Source organism: Eleginops maclovinus, chromosome 2 (assembly GCF_036324505.1).
Source record: "Eleginops maclovinus isolate JMC-PN-2008 ecotype Puerto Natales chromosome 2, JC_Emac_rtc_rv5, whole genome shotgun sequence".
Lineage (NCBI taxonomy): Eukaryota > Metazoa > Chordata > Actinopteri > Perciformes > Eleginopidae > Eleginops > Eleginops maclovinus.
Window position 1 is genome coordinate 16,259,593 of NC_086350.1, and position 13,873 is coordinate 16,273,465.

Genomic DNA, 13,873 nt, shown 5'->3' on the forward strand with positions numbered 1-13,873 from the left:
TGGGGACATTCAGTCCCTGCATTTTAGTCTGACTCTGCTGGTGCTGAATATTTTCTCAATCCCTCTGTGAGAAAATTGGAAGGGAAACGGAAAGTCGGCTTGATGCCTGACCATCATATTGGATAATGTTTGACCAGCTGGAATATTGAGACTGGAATCTCAGTGTCCAATTGATTTGAATGTGAAATCAGCTAATGGGTCTCTGATTTGTTGGTTCAATTAATCTAATTTGTCTTGTTGCCAAGCATGATTAGTGGACAGCATGGCACAGAACATGACAGCTGATAATACAGGCTAAAGCACATACATGAGACAGTGAAAACCAGCTCTCAGAAACATGTAATGCAGGTAGGAATCAGCAGACAAAAGACTTTCAAACCCATCTGCATAAAAATAAATAAGAACAGTAATTCACGCACACGGTTATTTTCACACATGCATTTATAATGAAAAGCAAGGGGAACCGGAGGATCACTGAATGGTGCAGCCTGTTCTCCCCGCAGATCTAATTATGGGCCACTGAATGAATGTACCTTCACCCATGAACCCAGTTACCTGGCTCTGCAGAGGCGGTTACAAAGGAAAGCTGCTAATGAACAAAGCTGCTACCAGCTGGTATTGTTTCCCCATGTGCATACAAACTGTCTCCATTTATATTAATTTCAACTTTAAGGGGCCACCATGTTGAAGCTGGAGAAAAACGTTTCTTCAGGGCTTTTTGGCACAAAGCTCCCTGCAACTTGAGAGCGAGGAGAAGAGAAAACGCTGGCACCCTGTGAAAGATAAACGCCCGGAGTGAAGGAAACACACTTGCTACAAGATATACCGCCATGAAGAAGTGATGAACCATCTGCTATCTTGCTTTGTGTGTCAAGGGCTGAGTATGAGATGCATAAAACACTAAGAGTTTAAAAAAGTCTGGCACACAGTTTATCTATGCAACAGCAAAAGTCGTTTTATTCCAGCTTGAAACAGATCGCCACAATATTAACATCCATTGTCAGTTAAATAAAAAAGGATATAAAACAAACATAGAAAAGGCTGTACACGACCTCATTACTACCGTTTCAACCTTTAGATCCGAAGGCTTTCTAGCTAGTTCTAGATTAGGACATAAAGCACGTGTTTGTGTTTCAACGTATGGTGCTCATAATAGAAAAGAAAGGAGTTTTCCCTGATGTTCTGGGAGAGGAGCCCCAAATCAATATATGCTCTTTGGGGAAAATGAAGAGAAAAATGATCTCATTTCTTACTGGCAGCTACCAGGAGGAAGATAGTAGTACAGGTCAGCCGAGCAGCTTAGAGCTAAGTGTTTTTTCATTTCATCCAAAAACAGTGCTACTCCTCAACAACTCAATGAGATTTTATGACTTATATCTGATACGTCTGTGCTGCTGTGGCAATTCCCTCTGTGACTTGATTGAAAACAGAGCATCTTCCACAGTTTCCTGCTTATCGAACAGCCGCCGGGATGTTTTATTATGCCATCCCAGTACGCTGTAGAAATCTTCAATTTAAAGTTTTCTTACTATTAATGAATAATGCTGTCAACTTCCCGACCGCTGGCCCAGTCGCTGCCACATTCTGCCTGGAATCTGATAAAATATATCTCCAATTTATCATTAGTGTGCCTGTGCTGAGGGCCAGGTGTTTGTGTTGGGGATGAAACAATGCATATCTCAGGAAGAAACTCACTCTACTGGCTCAGAGAAGCACTCCAGACATTTTAAACATGGAGTTCACTTCACTCGTCAGACCGTACTTCTCAGCCTGTCAGGGCTGTATAATGTTCCTCTGTAGTTCTGGAGGAGCTTTCACAACTCGGAATAAATAAGCCTGATAAAGTCATCATCGGAGACAACAGTGCTATTTCAGAAACAGGGAGTTTGAAAAACATGGGCATTAACCGGGCAGAGGGAGTTTACAAAAGGTGCTATTGAATTGGGATTGGATTATGGGATTCAGGGTTTAAGATGTTTACTTGGAAATATAAGCCAGGATATCTCCGCCCCACTACTGCTTTGATTTTGACATCTTTCCTCAATTTCTTTTCCTTTAAGCCCTCAAACTATTTCTGAAAAAACCCTTTGACAAATTGGTCAAAATCTGATCAAGCAGGTCATCAAAGAAATAAATAACTAACACGGTTGCATAACACCTCAAATTTATGATGTAGATGCAGAATGAATAAATCTGACATCAAAGTATGAATCAAATAAGATAAATTAATAAATACATGAACAAACAAATGACTCTGTAATGCATTTAGCCTGCTGCTGTTGGACAGTAAGGCCTGCGATAGTGTGACTCTCCTTCCTGTCTCAGCTCCACACAGTCAGATCTAAAAGCTGATTCTAGATCAGGCTCTGCGTCCTAATGAAAGCTGTCCTCTCGCTGTGACCGTCCACCTCCTCGCTGTCTGATTCAGACTGGTAGGTGATGGTGTCCTCGTCCCCCCACACAGTGGGGATCCCCTTGTAGCATATCCGTGCCTTCCGCTCCCGTCCTTGGCCAAAGCCAAAACCGAAGCCCACCCTCACCCCCCTCGTCTCTGAATACACAGAGGGCAGTTTGGTCCTCCAGCCCAGAGAAAAGCCACCTGAGCGCATCTGCAGCAAGAGGAAGACCCCGGCAAAAGCAGCCAGGATGAAGGCACAGCTGAGCACGGCCACCACGACAGGCAGCTGATTGGACGCAGCTACGATGAGCCCCGGAGGCTCCTCCCTCTCTCCGCTGTCGTCTGCTGCTGCTGGACTCTCCTGCTCTGGCGGGGCTTCGTCACCCTGGAGTCCCCCAGCTAGAGGGGACTTGCGCTGCACCTGGTTCTGGTGCAGGCAGGAGGTGAGCACCAGGTGGCTGTGGGGCGGGCAGGACAGGCAGTCTGTGGGGCCGCTGCCCGAGCAGGTGAGGCAGGCGGAGTTGCAGGGCAGACAGGCCTGGACTGAGGACAAGTCCACCCAGTTCTCCAGTGAAAGGTTGAGGAGCTGCGGCCCAGAGGAGAAGCCCGGTGGACACAACTTCACACAACCCTGCAGGAAGAGGGAGAAGCCGGGGCTGCACTCTGAAGGGAGAAAAATGCATAAGGGAGGTTAGGTCTCATGCAATCAAATAAAACAAACAACATCTTCCTTGAAGTTAACTAAAAAGAACAACATCATTTAATAATATAGTTTATTGTTTGCTTGAATTCATTATTTTTTAAATAATTTAACTGCAGTCAGAAATGGCACAATTTTATTCTGGACAACCAGCAGAACCTCATCTTTAAAAAGCACTTCTTTTGCTGATAATTTTCTTGTTTTATTGATTAATAAAATACCAAATCACTATTTCCCAGAGCCCAAATTATGCTCCTCAGATATGTCTGTTATTTTAGTCTCAAACATAAAATAATACAACAGTGTAAGAAAAGCACAATTTCCAGCCAAAACAATCTGCAGAATCTCATATTTAAAAAGCTGGAACTGACACACTATTGGTATTTTTTCTTGTGAATTAACTTAAAAGGTCAAGTGATAATCAATAGGGAAAAGAGAAAGAGAAGATACAGAGACCGTAAACTAACTGACTCTTTCATTTTCATGTCTAGGAAATGAAATAATAGTTACTGTCCTTAGCAGTTGAGCTCACACAGTCTACATTATAAGCAGTTTCCTTGACTAGAACCCTAAGATCCATTTAAACCAATTTCATTTTGAATGTGTTGAAATGTAAGTATGCCCTTTATTTACGACCTCCAAAAGATATTTCCATTTTGCATTCATCCTCTGTGCGCTGACAAGATGGTTAATTTGTTAAATGAAGGGCACAATCAGTAAATGGAAGATGTGAAAAAATCTCCTTTTTCCCCCGTATAATTATCGCCAATTACAAAGCATCCTTCAGATCTGAAGCCCTGTACAAAGCGTGAACAAAGTGTTACCAGCGACTCTTAAAATGTAGATTTTAACTAAATTATGAAGGAGTCTGGAGTGATGAAGAAGAAAGCGTGTGAAATGCTCGGGAGCAGAACGAAGCTTCCGACCTCATCTGCCTATCAATGAGGGAGTCATCCTCCTGAGCGTTTGTTGACAACGTAGCACCTCTGACACTGACGCAGTTTTAATCTCCCCTGCTGCTCCTCCATACGTTCCACACTCAATGATTCCAACTAACCTAACATATGGCAATGTGTATATTCCTAGTGAGCTCGTAAACAAATGGTAAAGAGGAATTCAAATGGGCAATCTGTATTCACAATATTAGCTTTTCACAAGTAGAAATACCCGGTACTGACCAAAAGCCTGTTTTGTAACAACGACTGAGTGCCAGCGCCAATACAAATGAGCCCACTCCTCTAAAGTGGCTGCTGTTCAAAGTTAGTGTGAGGCTCACCGATGCAGATCTGCTGGGCATCAAACGTCTTGCAGCTGTTGTTGGACGGCCGAGGGAAGTCTAATGACGAGGGGTTGAGGCTGCTGGGTCCAGTACCCCACAGGATGAGGGTGAACTGACTTAACACAGCTGAAGGAGACAGAGAGAGAGGTGGAGGAGAAGGAGGGGGAATTAGGCTATGGAAGAAAATATCAATTTAACACCTCTCAGAGAGGGAACAGTGTGAACTGGCTGAGAAAAGGATATGGGGGTGGAAGAACAAGAAACAAGTGATGTGAGCGGACCCAAACACAGCAGTGGAGGAAGAGATGCCTTCCGATCTTTTTTTTTTGGCAGCTCAGAGTAAACAAAGACACAGGTCTAGGACTTTAACGAGTTAACTCTTCTTGACAACATGATACTGTTCGCCTTTTGAAAGAAATGCAGCTAGAGAACTAACAAAACCGAAACAAAAAAGTGAGTAACATGCTTAAAGCTAGGGTTGGAAATGTATTTTCGAAGCAATTGTTTGAAAGAAATGGATCTCGGCATTCAATTACTCGAGGGGTGTCCAAACTGTTTCTCCTAGGACCGCATACAGAAAAACATACTAAGGGCTGGGCCACTCACTAGAGGTGACGTGTATTGCCTCATAAGTTAAGTTCTAAGTTAGCAAATCAATGAAACACAGGTACATTATGCTTGATACTTGAATATGCTTCAAGAAAAACATCACAGCTCTTGGATTTCATTTATTTTGTTGGCAGCCTTCAAACAGACGCCTCAGAGTGCTAATAATAAGGCAAAATATGAAGGGTATATTTCAAGCTTGTTATGTATATGAGTTATTGGGCTTTTTCTTTTGTATCAACCAAGATTTGTTTTAAAATGTTTTCAAATTTAATTGACAGAAATTATTTGAAAATTGACACAAGAATACTACTGTGTAATATATGTCGACATATATATTTAAGAAGTACAACATAAGAAAAGCATGAGTTTCAGGTGTGGGCCATATTCCATTATACTTTTAGTATTTGCTGAGGGCCAATTTAAAATAGACCACGGGCCGCAGTTGGCCCCCGGGCCTTACTTTGGACACCCCTGAATTAACCTCATACTCTGACTGCTATATGTTTGTTGTTTACGTTTTGCATGATATGTTTATATTCATAACGATGATTTTGTGGAAGTGTTGCCAATCGGGTTGGATTTAGTGACGTTTGGAGCTTGTGTTGCTAACAGCTTTTATTGAAAAAGAGTTGGCACCATTGGACTGTTTTTTTCCATTTGGATAATTTTGAAACTCTACATTTGTTGGCTTCTCAATAAGTTCATAATCAAAAGTTTGCCAACAAGTTTCTTGCAGAGGAATATTTCTCAGTCCAGCAGCTGCGCCGTTTTAATCTGCATATGAGTGCTTTCCCTCTGGTTACAAAGAAAACTTGTATACACTGAATCATTAGAGGGAGACAGAAAAACACGGACTGAGCAGAGGATATTTGAAGAAGCATACAAATCTGCGGGAGAACTTGAGTTAATGAGGGGGCAGTGCATGCTGGCATGATAGGATGTGACCAGGGTGAAAAATGATTGCTGATGAGTGAGGTTACCATAGTCACGTCCATTAGCTGCCACATTTTCTATTTCCAGTGTCCATTCCCCCTGAGGGTCCTCACCCCATGAGTGGGTGGTCATGAAGGCCCAGTCGTTGAATCCCTCTGAGGAGAAGTCATTGGGCCTGACAGAAAATGTAAGACAAGTTGTGGATATTGTTTTCTGAGGTAGAATGTAGAAGTTGTGTTTTTTTTCTCAAAGAGTATTCCAGTGGGAGTGTCTGTGCAGGGATAAAAATGAGGAGCATGCACATTACGGTTGTCTGTGTGTGTGGATGAGACAGAGGAAAGGGAGATTGATATCATGGCTTGCTGCTGGTGTGTACAGTTGTGTGTTTTACCGTGCACCTGGGGAACAGCAAGGTGGATCGTGTGCCCAGTGGGCTGATGAGATGAATGGCCAATTTTCCTCTCTGGTTGTGGGAGAGGGTGAGGCGAGCCTGAACGTGTTCCACAGAGTTAACATACTCCGGTCGTCCCCAGCAGGCATCCAAGCTCTTGCTGAACACCAGCTTGTTCCCGATGTCCCTGCGGGTACGTTGAGGGGATGGGAGGGCGGTTAATGTTGTGTGAATTCAGACAATAGCGCTGTTTTGCAAATCTACGGGACTGTCCCAGCTCCGAGGAAAATACGGTCACATCTATCAGCCATAGCTGCATGATAAACAGGAAGTGCTCATAATGACACTGCACCTCACTGTTGTTTACACACGCACGCACGCACGCGCACGCGCACACACACAGCTTCAAGTCTCTTTTTTTACCTTGGTTCTGTGAGCATGTTGAGAACACACTGATGCTGCGGTCCCACTGTGGTCCAGTTCTGTGCCAAGGCCACCATGGCGCCTGCGTCCAGAAGACCGTATCCGTACGAATGACTCACTGTGGACAGAGAAAAAAATAATGAGAAGGGCAGCTTGGAGGGAGATAACACAGGAAGATAATTTACTGTCAATTAAAGATCAGCTCTTCCTTCTAATACTATGCAGTCAGATTTATCTTTAAATCCTGAGCTGGAAATCATAAATGTTGCCTTTTTATTAACCTAACATCAAATTTTAGACAGCAATTTCTTACAATTATAAGGCGGTGTCTGCTAAATTCTTGAGAACGATTGTTTATATTTGCACTGAACACCTAAACATGAACTCCCCTCTGAATTCAGCCACCCCTTAGCTCCCGCTGCCTCTGCTTATTCATCCAGAGCCTCTCCCCTGTCCTATGCATGAACACCCCCTGCTGCTGATTGGCTGGAATAGTGTAGTGTATATCAGCGCACAGACAGATAGACAGCTCAAGGACTGTGAGGAGATATTCGCTGAATTGACAAAAAGTGGATTGGATTACCGTTGCAGACTCCCCTTTTTGTGTGCCGCCATTACCAGCTATTTAGTTAGCGAGGCTGGAAATGACGTGAGCGGTGCACTTTTCTCAGGTGAAAGATTGTTTGGTGGCCAAGGACAAGACGCAAAAATAATCCTAATATTAATTAGAGTGGTGATGGAACAGCCAATCACAAGAGACCAATCTGACCCAATTTCTTTGATTTGCTGAAATTAGGGCATAACGTAACGCTTCTTCAAGTTGGTCGACCTTGTTCTGTCATCACATTGTTGCAAAAGGAAAAGAAAGGCAGTGTTACATGAAGGCAAACCTGATAGCTCACAGAACAGTGGGTTTGAAACTGAGTGAGAGGTGTGCTTATGTGGAAAACAGCAAATGATTTATTGAACGCAAATTAGAGTTTTATTATACAAAGCAGGTGCTTAAAAACCCATTTACTGTGCTCAAAATGTGCACTCAGAGGCACAAATATGACACCATACACTATAAATATCTGTGCTTGATTCAGACTCGCCGGCCTCTACCTCTGCGCCCCACTCCGTTGGTCTTCCAGTCTCCGGCGCTGAGGTGTCCGGGCCGGGACGTCCTCACCACCAGGTGCTGCATGTCCCTCCAGGTCAGGTTCGTACTGCAGGGACACAGGAAGGAAAGCAGAAAGTAACCCTACTGTCTTTCAGTAATGTAATAGCTGAAGGTATTATGAACATTATTATAGAAAAACGCCCAGGTTTCGCTGACCTCGACTGCTCGACAATAGAGCGGAGGAAATATGAGCAGATGAGGAAGGATATAGAAGGTCAGGAGTCTGTAGACACACCTGAAATATGATCCACCTAAGCATAAACAGTGAGGAGGTCGGCTATATATTGATGAAATATAATATTGAAACTTAGAGGAAGCCCTGAGGTGTGTGTCAGTCAAACATAACAAAGGTAGGGGCTCACATTATGGTTTTAACACAGGTGTAAAACACCAGTATTAAAGCTACATCATAACCTATGGTGTTGAAAGGTCAGGGAACATTGTAAAACATTGGCTACAACACTGCAGAGGACCGAGTCTAGACCTCTCTGTAATGATAGTTTCTAATGAGGTCGGGGATTGGGGAATGAGGTCACCTTCTACACAGTAAAAGCCCAATAAAAAAAGTGTTTTTATATTATGTATTTATCACGAGGCACAGCAGGGAAACATTCAGAGAAAATGTCAAAAATGAGGGAGAAAACCCCGCTCGGTGGTTTACGATAATCAAACCATGAATCACATTGCTTACAGAGTGCAACAGGACAAAAATAGAAATTGCACTGTTGCGCATCATCTCCGCCATGCTCCGCATCAGCATTCACATCTCATATCCTCTCATGTGTTATTAATGGACAAGATCCCGCCAGCCCCCCCACTCTACTCAATGTCACCTCCACCAGGAGTCAAAGGGGATATTAATAAAATAATAAAACCAGAAAGCCAAAACTCTCTGCCTATTAAATGATTCCATCTCTGTGAACTCCAGTGTGGTCCCAGTCTGATAAAGCAGGTGTTATGACTGCTGCCTGTCAGGAGGGGAGCAGACGCTGACTCCACTCTGATGTTAAAAGTGAGAGATAGTCTTTGTGGGGTAAACTTCGGGGTCTTTCACTCTGTGCCCCTCTCTCATGATATTGGAGGTGAGATAAACCAGACTGGGACTCTGAGAATGTAAACCTGATCTGCCAGGTAATACTGATTTGATTTTGACGCTTGTCAGCTGCACGTAAATGTGGAAATTAAGTGAATTCTGCAGAGTACGGGACGGCTGTCTGATAAGAGGACTGGACGCACCGCGAGATATGACTGCAGATACGGACATAATGGAGAACACATTAACGCTGCTGACAGGAACTTGGATGCAGACACTCCTGAGTGAGCGATAATGAGAGACATACTCCAGTTTAAAATCTTCACTGCCAGCCCTACAGGTATCTTGATGTCGGTGTGGGCTGCTGATTTGTGTGGCTAATTAACTGATTATCAAAAGCTCTTTGCTGAGGAAAGAATTTCTGGGCTGGGATTTAGGCCAACGTCGACTCCCAGACGCATGTGTGCGCACATACACACGTCAAATGAGCGCGAGGTAGAGCATGACAACCAGTTCACAATAAAACATAATTCAAAATGTGCTTGCTGTAGAAGGCTACAGGGTTGACCATAACAATAGCTTTATGAAAGGACAAGGTTTTGCTGTTCTCACTCACTTGGCCTCCAGAGCCAGAGCGATGATCCCAGCAGCCAGCGGGGCAGAGGCTGACGTCCCTGTGTGAGAGTCTGTGCATTTCTGCCTCAGGTCTGTGGTCACCTTGGAGACAGGGAAAATGCAGAGAAAATACAGAAGGTCAGACACAGGTAATATGCCACATTGACTTTCCCACATCAGCATGAGTGCAGATCAGGGTGAGCGAGGGTGGGAAGGGGAGGGATGGGGATGAAGGGACATTTGCCTGCAGCAATCAGAGGGGGCGGGAAGTGGGAGGTGGAGAGAATGATCAGGTAGGTTCAGTCTCAGGCCGATGGATTTCTGCCAAAGGGTCAGTGAATGTCAGCCAAATCAGCCCGGTAAGGTTGGATGTTGGTGTTGAGACAAAGTATGTCTGCACTCCGGGTGCACTCAGTCACTGCCAACGCCAAGCTAATGAGGCCCGTCTGGGTCACGGCGGGAATGACAAGAAGCAAGAGGGCAAGGCGAGCGCTGAAGGTCAGGGACAGATTCCGAGGTCTGCAACTTTTGGCCTGACAGATTGTGGCACTAATGGCCATTACTCGTGGAAATAAATCTATGTGTCCAAGGAGAAAATGATAGGAGGCCAACTGCTAAATTTAGGTACTAGATAAACAATGAAGTCATTCATTAATCCTTTCTTATGTGCATTCACTTTATACTTAATTTATCAAAAAATTAAATGCTGTTTTTCTCTGTTTTCTATTTCATATTTTAACCTGAATTACTAAGTTACTAAGTAGGTTTTGATAGGAAATGTTAATTATATTGTGCATTTTAGACTTAAAAATAATCAAACGAGCTATGCATATTAACCTAGAATTTCTTACAAGTTAGTTGCTGCCCTACATTGATTGTTTTTTGCTTTAACTAGCAAGTAATAAACCTAGTATTTTCTAATTACTCAGTAACACACACCCAGTACCTCACAAGGTGTCAGGGGACCAAATCAACGCTATGCGAGCTTCTTGTGAGACCGAGTTTGATTTGTTTAAAAGCCTGGGTCCCTTCACTGCTTGTCACTTAACACTGTAGACACAAATGTACCAAACACGATCTGCCACAGTGAAGATAAATCATAGTTCTGGATAGACTAAAGCTGTATGAACTCACTGATACAACAAATGGTGGCTTATGGCAACTACAGCAACAATACAACAGCAGTCGTATTTTAAAATTACTTCAATTTAATTTATTTTATGAGTTGTGTTCGCTTGCTTGAAGCATGCCTCTGGTGTATTTGGGAGGCAGTGGCAGAGTTATGGCTGCTTTATGTTATTCTATGTCCCTGAGGCAAGTCTTTCTTCAGATGACAAGCAGCTTGAAGGAAGTATGTGGAATCTCTCAGTGTTTGTCAGCTGTGTTTGCTGATATTACACATCACTCACTGTGATTTGGACAGTTTAATGCCTATTTTTGATTTGTGAAAGGCGGGATTATAAAGTACACTTTTTAAAGGGTTTACTTCTGATGCACCGGCCTCGAGTTTTGGACAAAGCAAAGTATGAGGCGCAAGTTATTTCTGTGCTAGATATTCAAAGTGTTCAAACAATCCTACACAGAATCTGAGATGTTCAAAGTCTAAGTGTGTGTCTGTGTGTGTGTGTACACCCACTATCTGTTTCTCCCCCGGGTTTCCAGAGCTGTACGTAGTAGCGAGTGTAGAAGAGCAGGGCTCGCTGTACCACGGCACGTTGCCGGACTGCGTGGTGCTGCTGATGGAGAGGGTGTAAATGCTATTGGTGTAGCCATCACAGTTACAGCTGTCCTGTTCCCGGCCTCCATTTCCCGAGGCCCACACAAAGATTGAGCCTTGCCCGCCACGTCCCTGAGGCATAAATACACAAAAACATTAATTATATATAGACACACAGAGGATAAGTTGAGAAAAAAGAGAGCTGGTTAAAATGTGAAACATTGAGTGTGATAAAGACGTTTTTCTCCCGGCTTAAACGCCTTGTCACTTCAGAAGCAGGGAACTGCTGTAGGCTCAACTCTTATTAATACATCATAATGCCGGGTGACTTATTGCCGCATTACATCAGATAACAAACAGAAGAAATGTAATTACTAAATATACTCAAGCTGAAACTAGATTTAGTAACTATGTCTTAATGTATCATTAGGGGCATGATACATTAAGACATAGGATCTGGCAGTGAGACTGTTGCTTCAATACATATACTGCCTGAAACTTTAGACTGGTCTGGACTTGCCAAAAAGTAACAAAGAGCTGTTGTTTGTCAGGAACATTGCTAGATTAGATTGCGCTTTTGTTCCAAGGCACAACTCCTTTGTTATGCATTTGTCTGCAGCTGATTAGATTACTGCAACTCTTTAATCGCTGAAATGCCCCAAAAATCAATGTGCCTCTTTCAGCTTGGACAATTTACAGCTGCCAGAGTGTTCACAAGTGGTAGAAAGTATTCTCACATTTGGAACATTTTGGCCTCCATGAGTTAGTAACCTATGGCCTTTTCCAATCGATTCACAGCTTATTTCTGACTCTGGTTGGTCTGACTCAGCCTACGCTGCTGACCCGCTGATGGCAGCTTGAAGTTTGCAGAGCAGCTGTTGTCCCCGGGGCTCGACTGCAGACTCAGGGCAGCAGGGCATCTGCAGTCAGGACTCTACATCTCTGAAATAGCCTCTGGGTGGAAAACAACCTCTGAGTCCTTTAGTGCAAGTCATACAGGCACAATTTCAAAATTGGGTTTTAATTAGTCATACTATAGTTGTTGTGGTTTATTATTAAGCCTTTCTTCTTCTTCTACAATACATTTCGCTAGCACTTTCTTCTTTCTTAAGCCTTGTTATTATCTCTGCCTTTGATTTGTTTTTCTGTGAAGCATATTTTGAGTTTTTTTGGGGGAAAATTGCAAAGTGAAAAAAGGTATCATTATCATCATTATTTACTCAAAACAATTCACATTTATATTCAGAATTAATCACACACTGTCAGAAGAACATTAGATAATTAAAGTGAATTATTTAATTAACCCTACCAAACCCTATATAAAGCCATATGATAAACTTTGAACCAACCCAGCAAAAACAAAACAATAAACCCAAGAAATACATACAGTACTATAAAAGAAACGGATAAAAGACAGCGGAGGGACTTCCCACATGCAGAGAGCAGGAATAATGACACAGTTGATGGCAACCAGACATTAATAAGGTCAGAGAAATCAGATGTAAACCATTTCTCCCTCCCTCTTCCTGTCTGGCTCAGCCACAGATACACAAAGCGATGCTAAAAAAGATCATAAAAACAAAAGTTTGATGGCCAAAGCTGCAGGAATGTTTTACGACTCGGGTTGTAAAGATTGTGATTTTCTTCCTTTTTTTTTTTCTCCCTGCTTGCTTGAGTCTGGCCTGGCTGCCATCATCAGTTCGTGTTTCTGGGCTTTGCAATCCCGGTCAATATAAAGATATTGGAACGGTTGCTTCCCTATCACTGTTGTCGCATCACTGTTTTCTCTGACTTTGTTAATCACATTTTAAGAGTTTACAAATAGACCCCAATTTCACCTGAACATAGACTTCAAATGGAGTCCCTCATCTCTACTTCACAAATTACCACGTATTTATGGAGTTATTTTTCCTCTACTGTATGTGTAATGCTGTCTGAATTGTACCGTATCATAACAGAGGAGTGTTGAAGGTCCAGCAAATACTTCTTGACTTCCCATACCCAATTTATGATCCACTGCTGCCTTTGCTGCAGGGTACAGAGGCCAGACGATAACACAGTGGTGCCAGGGGTTATCTGGCTGCCAGGAGAACACACGCTGAACAGAAGAGGTCCTGTTGTGCAGCTGTCAGCCAGTTTCTCCTCACTATCACACCATGGTATGTGCAGCATTTCACATTTCAGGATGTGACATATAAATCACTCTTTTCCACAGAAAAATTTGCAGTATCATTCAATGATTAGTCAATTATAGTCTTTGAGTCTAACTATTGTTCTGCATCAGTGATTGCTGCTCATTCCATTTTCTCACATCTCACATTTATCATTTAGCTCGCCTGCAAATTCAATGCAGCATGCTGGCCTGAATAAAATGACGACATTATCCTTAGATAATATATCACACTTTTTAATGTCTTACTCTAACCTAAAGAGCTAGTCAGAGAACAGATAGCAGATTCACCTTGAGCTCGTCCTTTCCTAAAGTGTATTTCAGGAAGATATCCTCCATTAAATATTGATACAGTTTGTTTGTAGAGCTCGAAAATTGTTCAGACCTGGGATTTTCAAAAGCCTTCTTTTGCTGGCATGAGATACATTGCTCATTATAATGAT

At 42.8% G+C, this 13,873-nt stretch overlaps 1 protein-coding gene across 2 annotated transcripts in view; it reads right to left on the reverse strand.

Moving 5' to 3' along the window:
* Positions 1 to 463: 463 nt before the first annotated feature.
* furinb (furin (paired basic amino acid cleaving enzyme) b) overlaps positions 464 to 13,873 on the reverse strand; it is a 71,147-nt gene continuing 57,737 nt past the window's right edge. Inside the window, exons 9-16 of one of the 2 annotated variants that reach the window (XM_063876323.1) lie at positions 11,180 to 11,392; positions 9,545 to 9,645; positions 7,838 to 7,941; positions 6,734 to 6,851; positions 6,318 to 6,497; positions 5,967 to 6,094; positions 4,375 to 4,503; positions 464 to 3,061 (exon numbers count right to left, since the gene is read on the reverse strand). In XM_063876323.1, coding sequence (XP_063732393.1) covers positions 2,355 to 3,061; positions 4,375 to 4,503; positions 5,967 to 6,094; positions 6,318 to 6,497; positions 6,734 to 6,851; positions 7,838 to 7,941; positions 9,545 to 9,645; positions 11,180 to 11,392 — 1,680 coding nt within the window. In that variant the 3' untranslated portion in view covers positions 464 to 2,354. The remainder of the gene's footprint in view (positions 3,062 to 4,374; positions 4,504 to 5,966; positions 6,095 to 6,317; positions 6,498 to 6,733; positions 6,852 to 7,837; positions 7,942 to 9,544; positions 9,646 to 11,179; positions 11,393 to 13,873) is intronic. The other variant, XM_063876315.1, reaches the window with a different exon arrangement.